Source organism: Amblyraja radiata, chromosome 1, assembly GCF_010909765.2.
Source record: "Amblyraja radiata isolate CabotCenter1 chromosome 1, sAmbRad1.1.pri, whole genome shotgun sequence".
Lineage (NCBI taxonomy): Eukaryota > Metazoa > Chordata > Chondrichthyes > Rajiformes > Rajidae > Amblyraja > Amblyraja radiata.
Window position 1 is genome coordinate 81,115,841 of NC_045956.1, and position 13,866 is coordinate 81,129,706.

At 40.1% G+C, this 13,866-nt stretch overlaps 1 protein-coding gene across 4 annotated transcripts in view; it reads right to left on the minus strand.

Moving 5' to 3' along the window:
• rab28 (RAB28, member RAS oncogene family) overlaps positions 1–13,866 on the minus strand; it is a 116,939-nt gene that overhangs the window by 24,676 nt on the left and 78,397 nt on the right. For all 4 annotated transcript variants that reach the window (XR_004412867.1, XM_033025611.1, XM_033025595.1 and 1 more), the window contains exon 5: positions 3,694–3,797. Coding sequence is in view for 3 of the 4 variants with exons in the window: in XM_033025611.1 (XP_032881502.1) it covers positions 3,694–3,797 (104 nt within the window). In the remaining variant the exon portion in view is untranslated. The remainder of the gene's footprint in view (positions 1–3,693; positions 3,798–13,866) is intronic.

Sequence of the window (13,866 nt, forward strand, 5' to 3'; positions counted from 1 at the left end):
AAGTAGGGTTCTGACCCATAATGGCAGCTCTTCATTTTCTTCCACAGATGCTGCATGAGTTCCTCCAGCACTTTGTGTTTTGCTCCAGACTTGGTATAGGTTCAGTGAATCAATTTCAACTGAGGAGGGATTGTTCCAAGTGAGATGCCATCACCACCATTTCCCCATTCTCACTAATATTTTATCCACCTCTATGTCTCACCATTAACATCTGTGCATTCCAGGCCTTGGCCTGTCACTATGGAGTTCCCACACCAGACATCTCCATATCAAATTTCTCCTTTTAAATCCACCTACAATCATGCTTTTGATCAACCCCCCCGTGCTGCTGGAAGATGACTGGATAACCGGTCTTCAAACGTTTTTGTGTTATATGTTTATAACAGTTAAGGACATTATACAGAAAGAGTTCTTTAGAAGATGTTGTTCAACACTGAAATATATTGCTCAATCGTACAATTATGATGTCTAGTAGCAACAATTTAGGGCTAGTAGGCTGGATCCAATCTGATGGGTGTTTTTGTCCTGCCCTTCATGCTCTGCTGCATGCTTATTGGTGAAAAAGTGCTAGTCCCTTAAAATGCCTGTTGCAGGTAGACCAGGTCAGATGCATATAGGAAGCCACTGCTGCCCAGAAGACCACGTGTGCCATGTCTGAGATCTTTACCTTCAAAGTTGTGGGTAATGAAGTAGATTTTCAAAGTCTACAGAGAGATTTATGCCAGTTGGAAGAGTGGGCTGAAAGATGGCAGATGGAGTTTAATGCTGATAAGTGTGAGGTGCTACATCTTGGCAGGACAAATCAAAATAGGACGTACATGGTAAATGGTAGGGAATTGAAGAATGCAGGTGAACAGAGGGATCTGGGAATAACTGTGCACAGTTCCCTGAAAGTGGAATCTCATGTAGATAGGGTGGTAAAGAAAGCTTTTGGTGTGCTGGCCTTTATAAATCAGAGCATTGAGCATAGAAGTTGGGATGTAATGTTAAAATTGTACAAGGCATTGGTGAGGCCAATTCTGAAGTATGGTGTACAATTTTGGTCGCCTAATTATAGGAAGGATGTCAACAAAATAGAGAGAGTACAGAGGAGATTTACTAGAATGTTGCCTGGGTTTCAGCAACTAAGTTACAGAAAAAGGTTGAACAAGTTAGGGCTTTATTCTTTGGAGCGCAGAAGGTTAAAGGGGGACTTGATAGAGGTCTTTAAAATGATGAGAGGGATAGACAGAGTTGACGTGGATAAGCTTTTCCCACTGAGAGTAGGGAAGATTCAAACAAGGGGACATGACTTGAGAATTAAGGGACAGAAGTTTAGGGGTAACATGAGGGGGAACTTCTTTACTCAGAGAGTGGTGGCTGTGTGGAATGAGCTTCCAGTGAAGGTGGTGGAGGCAGGTTCGTTTTTATCATTTAAAAATAAATTGGATAGTTATATGGACGGGAAAGGAATGGAGGGTTATGGTCTGAGCGCAGGTATATAGGACAAGGGGAGAATACGTGTTCGGCACGGACAAGAAGGGTCGAGATGGCCTGTTTCCGTGCTGTAATTGTTATATATGTTATATATATATATATCTGTAAAGTCTCTTTTCATCACTTCACCAGAAGCTATGCTGGTATAATGAAGATGGTGATGAATTTCATCATGGCATTCGTTGAGAGATGGGTCCTGATATGGGTGAATTGGTTGAAGCTTGCAATGAGACTTTATTGTGGTGCAGAGGGGGCAGGTTGGTACAGGCCTTTAGTCTTGCAGATGTTGATTAAAAGGCCCATCCCGTCAAATATTGTGTTGAACAAGGCAACCTCTGAACACATACAAGAGCAAGCAAAGTATTACTCATGCTACCCAACAAAATTCACTGGACCCAATGTTCTCCCCCAGGCCAATGCACCCAGCAGCGAAGCCCTTGTTATTCTTATTCAATTAAATTGCCATATCATTTGCATATTCAACTGCAGATTACTGAAACAGGCACTCTTTTGTAAGTTTTGTCATGGGAGCAGATTATCAAGTGGACAGAGACAAAGTAAAAAGGATATTCTCAAAGCTTCTTTGAAGAAGAACTGACTTCTGAGAACCTTTGATCCAAGACTGCGCAAAGTAGAAAAGGAGCTTTTGAGGTGGTGTTGGCAACCTCATGGCCATGCATTGTGGCATATAGAAGTCGCAGAAAGATTGCACCCATTCACAAACTACACACCAGCCTGCCCCATCAGCTTCCTCATACTCTATCTGTGGAAGAGGATGAGCATGCCTGATGTCATAACCCATCACACAAACCATAACATCAGAATGGTTGCCCTCATTTCTTTTGAACAGTCTAAGAACTTTACAACTTTTCCCCGAATCTGATTCCTGATCAGCAAATCCATTCTGCTACAAATAGCATATCCTGACCTAGAAATACTGTGACAGCCTGATAAACCATAACCCCATAATTATCCCCAATCAAAACTGTGAGAAGACTTTGAATCTATGAGCATTCAAAAACAATAGGAACCATGAAAAATTAATTGTACGATTAAAATATATAAAAATCATTAAAAGCGAGAGACTAAAATGTTTTTGATAATTAGTTTAGTTTAGTTTAGGTTAGAGATACAGCTCAGAAAAAGGCCCTTCAGCTCACTGGGTCCCCGCCGACCAGCGATCCCCGCACATTGACACTATCCTACAATCACTAGGGACATTTTTTACATTTACCAAGCCAATTAACCTACAAACCTGTACGCCTTTGGAGTGTGGGAGGAAACCGAAGATCTCGGGGAAAACCCACGCAGGTCACGGGGAGAACGTACAAACTCCGTACAGACAGCACCCGCAGTCGGGGATCGAACCCGGGTCTCCGGCGCTGCATTCGCTGTAAGACAGCAACTCTGCCGCTACTCCACCGTGACCGCCCTTTAAAACCCACAGTTACATCAAACAGTTTTAAATTAATTCAAATTATTCACATAAGTATAAATGAATATACCGAAACTTGCATATTCCCTCTGAGACCTTCCTCTCCATTCAAGTGGATTCAATGAGCCCGGCACAGATGAAACAGATATGCGTCAGAATGATCTGTTACTCATTAGTTACTATAATATGATGATGTAATCAAATTACTATCTGAAGAATTATGGATGGCATAACATGAAATCTCTGTAACTCTGGAGACTCTTTGCAAATGTAAATTAAGTTTTTATTTACAAATAACCATCTACCCATCTTCATTAATCCAAATTTGTTTATTTACAATGTTAATCCAATATATCCTTACATAACACTAGGTTTCCTCCCTCTTCCCACCTGCCCTTGGTGTGGAAGTAAGTAGTAGAGTGGTGGGGGAGGGGGGGGGGGGGAGATTTTATGGGAATATGGGAGAGTAGTGTAGAATTAGCGCAGGATGAATGGATGTTCGATGGTCAGCCCACGGTCGGTCAAAGACCTTATTTACAACCTACAGGAGTCTCTGACGTACTTTTATACAGGTGTTTCTTTGCAGCCCTTTTTTAAATAGTGGGACAACATTGGCCACCTTCCATCTATCCATTTCTTCTGGTCCCTCACCCTTGTCTAATAATATATCTCAGCCAGGACTCAATTTATCTTTTTTTTTAAACTGTTTATCTACTTTAATCACAGTGGAAGTCAGATGTGACAAGAGATGTTAACATTTCTAAACAATGATTCAAACTCACAGAATCTCCAGTTTTGGCAGAAACAAAATGACCATTGATGTTATTTTCCTGGCAAAATCGTTGATGCTTGTCTGTCTTCACAGTTCGCATGTGCTCCAGATCAACTATCAGAGTAAGAATAGACAGTTTGATTAGACTTCAGCACACCACATTTTAAGAATTAACAAATTCTATTTAATTCAAAGGTAAAACCAAGTCTATAACTGCACAAAACTATCCAAACATTTGTTGTTGTTTTTTTGCTTTCTGTTCAGCATAATGTGAAAGCATAATTCTCGCTGATACAATTATCAACATCAAAATATCTCTCTATCAAGGTGCATCATAATTAAAATAACGTATATCCATTTTACCAGTTCTCCTTTCCAAGCATGAAAAGTCATAAATATTAAATATTTTAGCCTGGACTTATCATTGAGGTTTTATGATTCTGGATCAATTCACTCAGAATAAAACTAGAGTAAAAAAATCATGGAATTGCAAATACTGGTTGCATCCAATTCAAATCAAGATTCACATTCATTTGCTCTGGTGTAAAGAAACATTATTATGAAACTCTTGAATTTATGTTTTTGTTTGGGCACAAGGATGCCAATAGCACATTTTTTAAAATCATTTTTATTTATTTATTTTATTTACTAAAAATGGGAGCACAATATACATATGTAATTTGTGAATTACTTTATTTAGTATTTTTTCCAAATTGATTTAACATCCTTATCACAATTTGAACATAATTAATTTTCCTTTGAAACATTGAACTATTCAATTAGAAGATAGAACATAGAAAAGTACAGCACAGGTACAGGCCCTTCTACCCATAGTGTCTGTGCCAAACATAATGCCAAGATAAACTAAGCACATCCGCCTATACTTGAAGCATATCCCTCCAATCCCTGCATATCGAATTACCTTACTCTTTGTGTCTCCACATTCTTCCGTCTTGTATCACCTCTCATACGTTTTCACTTTTCAGTTTTTGCACATTTTTGCTGAATGTCAGATGCTCACAGAACTGGAGACAGCAAACAGTAAGGTAATTGAAGATTATGCTAAGGGTGTACAATGTAATATCCTGGAGACGGGGAATGAATGCAAATCAGTAGAACTGGGGTGAATAGGCAGATGAGTACAGATTTAAATGAATGGGTGGGAAGCCAGAATGAGAATGATCGAAGATGTGAAGGAAAAGAGATTACAATGTGATGGTGAGTGGATAATGGTAGCATTAAAATAAATGATTCAGAAGATAAGGAAAATATGGATAAAAGCATCAGAAACTTGGGTATGATTCAAATTGCTACTAAGGGGTTATTAGTAAGCAATCCTGGTGGAGGGTATGGGCTCTGTGGCTCGCCACTGAAAAAAAAGTTCTAGTTCAGATTAATTGAGTGAGAACCTGAAGAGTGTCTGGAAAAGATGTAGAGTTATAGCCCTGTCCCACGGTACGAGTTCATTCCAAGAGCTCTCCCGAGTTTAAAAAAAATCAAACTCGTGGTAAGCACGGAGAATGAACGTAGCGGGTACGTCGGAGCTCGCGGACATCTCTTAGCGGCTCGTAACGCTAACGGCAGGTACTCGGGAAGTCTCGCTAATGGCAGGTAAGCACGGGAAGACTTGTGAAGATTTTTCAACATTGTAAATCTCCGAGTTCGAATCAGGGCAAACTCGGGAGAGCTCTTTGAATGAACTCGTACCGTGGGACAGGGCTTTTATATTAATGACTTTAGCTTACTCAAAGTGCAGTTGGGGGAAGTGAAGGCTCATCCATAACCTGATATCAGACATGAAGGCAGGCAGCATGGGAGTCATTGTGCAGTAGAGGTAGAATTGAGTTATTTCTGGACACACACATGAACTGCCAGTAATGATTGGCACATATCACAACTGTACATATTATTTATTGCCCGATATTAAAATTGTATGTTAAGGGCAGGGTTTAGAAAAGTGAAAACTTATAAGTGTAAGAAGGAACTGCAGATGCTAGTTTAAACTGAAGATAGACATAAAAAGCTGGAGTAACTCAGCGGGACAGGCAAGAAGGAATGGGTGACATTTCTGGTTGAGACCCTTCCAAACTTATAAGCATATTTTGTACATGCCTTAAAGCATTCATTGCATGGTTTACTTAATTTGATAAGCTTTGAAAGGATCAAATAAGATCAGACTCTATAACAACATGCCATCCCAAGACATATCCCAAATAACTAATATGTACATAATATCTCAATTAAAATAGGAGGAGTCTGATCTTATTTAAGGAACTGCAGATGCTGGAAAATCGAAGGTAGACAAAAATGCTGGAGAAACTGAGCACCCGCTGAGTTTCTCCAGCATTTTTGTCTACCTTCTGATCTTATATATGTCTACTTTTGATGATGATATATTTTATTACTGTTATTAGGACTGGGTTAAATAAGAGTGTTATGTAACTGGTAAATAGTAAGAGATGCATATTAAAAATGATTTATAAATCAACATATACAAATTCCATCATAACGTTCTATAGGGTTTAATTTTTATGATGCTTCAGGACTAGTTTCATAGACAAAATTACTTTAAGCTTTCTATGACTGAATGATTGTAGAGGTCGTCTTGGTTACAAAAATGAATACCCTGACACAAATCGAACCTGCCCTGACCATGGCCAATCTGAACACAAGCTATTATTTTTTTATTTATCAATCCAAAAATCTCTGTAAATATAACAATTTCGAAAGCGGCAACATTTGTATTACTAAGGAAATTATTTGTAACATGAACAAAGAATTGTGCCAGGCCAGCATGGCACAGCCCAAGCCAATTATTCCCAAATATTTTATTTGAACATACACCTGCCTCAAACCTGACATATATAATCTAGTCCTGTGAGGCTTGGGTTAGGTAGCCAGATGAACAGATATTTAAACGTGGCTAAAGGTTGAACAGTTACATATAATTCAAAGCTTTGTAACATTACCAGATTCAGAGGGCTGCCTATTTCTTTTTCAATATATCTTGCATTACTGGCATAAATGTCATGAAATGTGTACTACTTTAGGCAGTATTTTAATATCTGGGGGACTGTGACAGTAAAATAAACAAATTTTGTACAGTATAGATTTGTATAATTCTACAGACTTACAAATAATAAATTATATAATACTAAATTTGCTCAGTTACTGCTTTCAGTATTCCATTTTGAAGCTGGTCAGAGACAGATGCAATGAGTGTCAGAATGTTTATGTTTACAGAAAACTCAGCATGGTCTTGGATTCATTAGCAGTTTGTTTATGCAGCCTACTTAGTTGTGTGAAAAATGATTTGCTCTTATCCAGTCTACGCTCAGAATTGATTCTTGATGGTAATCTCCTGCAGAATGATAAACCGTCCATCTATAATGTACAATTTCAACAATGCATGAATGCATAAACTCAACAATACGTTCCACAAACTTTATAAATCATTGAATTCTTTAGCATATAAACAGGCCATTAAGGTCTGAAGTTTGTATTGCTGTTTTTCTTCATGAATATCTAGTCTAAATCCTCCCTCCAGTTTTTTCACTTAGATTCTATAATATTCTGGAGGTGTTTTTGGCAAAACAACTGTCCATTTTTCTTTTAACAATATTTATGGGCTCTGTTTCAACAAAGGTTAGTGGAAAAGAACACATTCCAACACCTTCTGACAGCTTACCTAAACTCCTCTCAATTTTGTTGTATAAACTTACAATTGTGCATTTCAATTACCACGAAACTGATGATGACATGTAAATCACTTGTTGTCTCTGACTTGCAGCTAGTACAGGCCTTGAACAATAAAAGCACTTCCAATTGATGAAACAGTGGTGTGAAACACATACACAAATGCAGTTCCTAGTTATAAACTGACCACCGCACAGCAACCCACATAACCCACTACCCATATTTTTAGCCTCACAATTCCTACAGCTTTCTCTACTATTACAATTCCTCTGCTATGGACCCCCTGCCTCTACCTAGTCCTCTTCAACTAGCCCAAGAATTTCCAACCTTCTCCCCCTCAACCTTACCAAAACCGTGTATAAAACACCTCCGTGACTAGCTGCGTGAAAATTGAAGTAAATGATGCATCTGCCTCTCCCAGCTGGAGTGTGTGATGTGACATGCTTAATACATAAAGCACATCCTTTAACTGTAGTGGGAAAGGAACTGTTGTCAGTGGGAAGAAGGAAGAACAATATCCAACACATGGCACTAAACAAAACTGAGATCAAACCAACTTCAAAACTATTTAAGGTTCAAATAACTGTCGATTCCATCAAGACTCTGGCTTTACTACCACCATCCATATATAATGAACTGACTAAGCATACATAATGTTGCAACGATAGTACAACAAATAAAAATAATTTTAAACAATCAGTCCTTGAAGCCCAACACATAAATAAGTACTGTCTTTCATTGCCTCATATTGCTCCAAATAGTTTTACGCCATTGAACTACTTTTATTATGTGTCAAGTTTCACGACCGAAGATATATAAATAGCAAAATTATGATGACAGGACAATTTGTTTCTGTCATCGACAGAAAATAATTTACCGAGGCACCATGATAAAAACCCCTTCAAAAAAGAGGTATTAATATAGGGTTAGTGTAAATTGGGTAGTGGATGATTGGTGAGGACTTGATGGACTGAATATAACTTTATGATTTTTAATGTCCAGTTAAGAGATTAGGCAAGCTTCGGTTTAACACCTTATCCCAAAGGCTTGTTAGCCAATTCCTCCATGTTGTAGGTGCCAGTTTAGATTTTGAGGAAGGACATGAACTTTCAACCAACTGACTCATATGTCAGTGTTACATCCTAAGGTCTCATGAACACTACTGACAAAATCTTGTCCTTCATACTACACATTCATCCCACTAAAAATGCTGTTGCATTCTTCATATATATTTCTCTTTTATCATAACAGGATAATATGCCTTTGGAGTTCATAGTGGAGTGGACTTTGTGGGGCGGAGGTGGGTGTGCAACAATAGGCAAGAAGATAAATAACTATTCATTGCACGAACAGATAGAAAAGCTATATGTAATTGGCTATCTTTTGTGAAAAATATATCCATGCTCTAGATATGAAGTAATCTATGTATGGTATATCTGAGCTGTTTGGATAGCATGTAAAACAAAGCTTTTCACGGTACCTCATTACACGTGACAATAATAAACCTAAACCTTTTGACCATGCATGTCTTAAATCTGCTGTTAGCCTTGATGTGTCGGAATGAACCGTCTAAATAAACACACATTTATTAAACTAAAGAATGGAGGACAAAATAAAAAATAGAGTCCATGTAATGCTTGCCGAGGACACTCGACAGTAATTATTAGGAGTTCTGTCATTGCTTACAAACAACATTTCATTAAGATTGATGGATATGAATATGATGGAAACCATGCCAAGAGGGGGTTACAATTGATTTCAAAATACTGGTCAGTCCCTGCAAAGTGTTTACAGCTGTATATATTTCTGCCTTGATCACATTACTCACAATCTTTACTTCCAGAAATATGCAAGAACTGCAATGAAATTACAAATATTAATTCTTAATGAATCAGAGTGAGCTATTCTCAGTTTCTTTATATAGAAGTACCATTAATGTGTTGATTCTGCCCTTTCCATTATGCTTTATCAGGCAAAAATCTTGGTTACAGATCTGGTTTTGCTCATTTCTGACAAACTATGTGTTACATTAACCTCCCTCAGGAAGTAATTCCAAACACAAAATAAACTGTTTATACCTTTGTTCAGATGCCCATGACAGATTGTTATTAGCTACAAACAGTTAAAGTAGGTTCTTTTAATTCCTAGTATTTGTTTATCTTGTATTTACATGCAATATTGTGAAGTGAATGTGGCCCTAAACATTGACTCTCAATAGTTCAAACTATGTGTAAAAGAACCACACTAATATTCAGTATTCAGACATATATAATTGAAAACTGTCCTGGTAAAACTTATTCATAGAAATGTTAAGGCCAAAACTGTTAAAAAAATAAAATAAAAAAGGGGGGGGGGGGGGGGGGGGGGGGATGGGGGGAATGGTCACAAATAACCATTTGTTACTGCCAATGAAGGGGTACCCTGCTTGTTCATTTTAGAGAGACCTACAGATCAGAAGTCAGTTCAAAATGTTTCCATCACAAACATGCAACCTTGTTTCTATTCTATGCATTATTAAAGTTACAGGATTCTATGGTCTCTGTGGTGATTTGGCACAGCAAAAGGTATTTTGCGTACAATGCCTGTGCTGAGCTATCCAGTTTTGTAAATGCTCCTAATTCCCTGCATCCTTCTAAATGTGGAAAATGCAGATATTAATCTAGTTTCCTTTTAAAAGTTATTATTGAATGCACATCTATTTTCCATTTCGCCCTGAAATGTACGCTGTCAATAGCAGCAAAATAAGTAGTGCACCTGAAACAAAATGGGACAACATATTTATTGTCAGGCAGAGGGGTGATTAAAAAAATGATTGAAACTGCTTATTGTAATCTTAGAATGTTTTAATTTAGTCCAAATTTGATCCAATAAGGATTTATTTTATCTATGCAACAGTACATTCCACAATTTCGCTCCCTGGCAAAATATTTATCTATTTAGTGAAACCACGTGGTCCAGGTTTTATTGTCAGACTAGGAAGGCTAAATCTATCAGTTCACTGTGACTCTGGCCTCAATGTAGAATTCAGAAACATGCACAAAAGGAACCATATCTGAATTGTCCACGGGGATTGTAGGCTGCCTTTATTTATGAGATGTGGAGGAGGCCAATATTTTCAAAATGATTGAATTTATTGTTGTTAGTTATTGATGAATGTTATATGCTTATCTTTATGTTTTAATTTTTGGGGGATTTTTTTTAATGTCCCTGGATATTAGAGCCATTTAAAAACGTCTAAAATTATTTCCAGCTTTGACTCTGCCAGAAAAGCAGCAAAACTGTCAAAGGCTGTCAGCGAATTTAAGGCAGGGTGAGGATTGGGGACTTTTGCATTAAATGCCCTGATTTCCAAATAATGTCCAGACCATGCAACTGGACCTCAAGGTTCATAAGACCACCAAGATAAGCCAATGCATTTAGCACTCTTAAGACAAGAGCTGACACATTGTTCCATGCACACCCCACCATCCTATTTGACTCTAACATACAGTGCCCTACGTAATGTTTAGCACAAAGACCCATTATTTAATTATTTGCCTCTGTACTCCGCAATTTGAGATTTGTAATAGAAAAAAATCACATGTGGTTAAGGTGCACATTGTCAGATTTTATTAAAGGCCATTTTTATACATTTTGGTTTCACCATGTAGAAATTACAGCTGTGTTTATACATAGTCCCCCCATTTCAGGGCACCATAATGTTTGGGGGGACTATGTATAAACACTGCTGTCATTTCTACATGGTGAAACCAAAATGTATAAAAATGGCCTTTATTAAAATCTGACAATGTCAGGGCTGCCAACATTGGGTGAGAGTTGAGAGTGAGAAATTGTGAGGGAGCGTAACGAACGAGGAGAGGAGGGTGTGGGAGGAGGTGTTCCCCCTCCCATAGTAGGCTCCGGAGGCGGCACCAACGCCCCCACTCACCCGGTCCGCTGCTGGCTCCAATCCGGGGTTAAAACTCCATGGGGTGTGGACAGAGCGGCCGAAGGACATAGAGCCGCCGGAGGTGAGGGTGGGAGGTGTGTGTCGTGCCTCAGGGGGGAAGGGGGAGGGGGGGTTGGTGCTGGGACCACCGCCGGCGTGTCTCACCTATCACACAATCTGCACGGGAGAAACTAAACTACTTTTTTCCCCCCCAAAATCATCCCGCAGGCCGGTAGTTTAATAGCCCTGCTTTAAACCAATCCCCTCTAGTGCTTGAATCACATATTCTGGGGAAAGGTCTATGCATTCACCTGATATTCCCCTCATAGGTTTTACTCACCTCTAGAACAATTTTTGCTTTATTTTGAACTTTCAGCACCCGCAGATATTTGAGCGTGAGAAATTTTGTGATCAGCGTGAGAGCATGAGAATTTTGTGAAATTCGTGAGTCTCACGCTCAATGCGTGAGTGTTGGCAGTCCTGCTAATAATGCAAACATTATATGCAAGTTCCAATTGTTTGGACAAAAATCACTTATTACTGCTTTATAACAGTTAAGTTACTTTAAGACCATTTCAGAAATTATGGCACTCAACAAACAATCAACTAACAAATTAAAGCAAACTAAAAAGAAATAACATGTTCCCTTTCCTGACTCGACCTCATAAGTACTTTAGTGCTGTTAACAGAGCAAAGGGATATTAATCTCAAGAATCAAAATGGGGAAAGTGTGGGCAATTTTGCTTAAATGGTCATTCCAAGCCCATTCAGATCTTCATAGTTATACAACATGTACGTGGCTGGCCCAATTTGTCCATAATGATCAAGTTGGCATTCTGCGTGCCCAGGGACTGGCTGCCGTTCCCAGATCAGCTCGCGTCCCAGGGACTGGCTGCAGTTCTCAGGTCGGCTCGCCTTCCACGACCCCGCGAAAACGAATTGAAAACGAATCACAGGGAGACACATACACAAAGGAAGACACACACACACAGACAGGGAGACAGACACACACACACAGGGAGACAGACACACACACACACACACACAGGGAGACGGACACACACACACACAGGGAGACAGACACACACACACAGGGAGACAGACAGACACACACACACACACACACACACACAGGGATACACACACACACACACAGGGAGACACACACACACGGGGAGACACACACGGGGAGACACACACACACAGGGAGACACACACTCACACACAGGGAGACACACACACACACACACAGGGATACACACACACACACACGGGGAGACACACACACACAGGGATACACACACACACACACACACAGGGAGACACACACACACACACGGGGAGACACACACACACAGGGAGACACACATTCACACAGGAGACGCACACAGGGAAACAGACACACACACACCTTTCCTTCCCCCCCTCCCTCCCTCCTCCCTCTTTCCTCCCCCATCCCTCCCTCTTTCTTCACCCTCCCTCTTTCCTCCCCTCCCTCCTTCCTCACGCTTCCTCTTTCTCCCCTTTCTTCTTCCCTTCCTTCATCCCCTTTCTACATTCCCTCCCCCTGTCTCTCTTTGCCTCCATCCCTCCCTTTTTTTTCTTTCTCTCTCTCTCTTTCTCCCCTCCCTCTCTTTCCCCGGCCGCCCAATGGGGAGTCTGGCAGGCACGGTGTAGCGTGGATTGGCGGCGTTGGTGCTGCCGTGTGAGTTGAAGGGAAGGAGGGAGGGAGTGAGCGAGGTTGCCGCGGCAGCCGGAAGCGCAGCGCTCGCAGACGCCGCACAAAAGCGCTGACACCCGCTGCCCGGGACCGACGCGCTTCCCCAATCCGTGCAGATCGCTGTCATGTGGCACAAAGAGACAAACTGAGCAGCAAAGATCCTATAGCTCCGCTATAGGATCTTTGCTGTGCAGGGACTGAAGACAGCGTGAGAATTCTGTCTTCAGCGTGAGGGCGTGAGAATTGGCTGAAATGCGTGAGTGTCCCGCTCAAAGCGTGAGAGTTGGCACCTCTTCTATTACAAATCTCAAATTATGGAGTACAAGAGGCAAATAAATAAATGATGGGTCTTTGTCCCAAACATTATGGAGGGCACTGTAGCTGGCTAAAAATGCACTGATCCATAAATAAGCTGTGGAAATAAAGCACAATTCACCATTTGGTCGACCCATCATCTGTGATAAAAGGTGATACAACTTTATCATTTTGGAATTTCGGGTGCTGATTTCTTACATGGGGAGTGAGTCTGAGAGACACAGCCGCTTCCACTGCCGCCAATGGTTATCGCAGTGAGTACTAGTCTGACCTAGCTCTGTTCACATAAGCAAAGTGTAGGATGCAGAGGTTAACATTGGCAAGAAGGTGGTAAAATTAGATATTGGCCTTGACTTCAGAATTGTAACTTTTCAACTTCAGAAATAGCTGATGCTAAATTCAAGCACAACTTCCAATCCCCGTAACTTTTTTGTGTAAAGATTTGTCAAGAATCCTTTGCCTGACAATGATTTTCTCGGATTCTTTAGTCCCTGTACAGTACAAATTTCTCAGAATAATTCTGC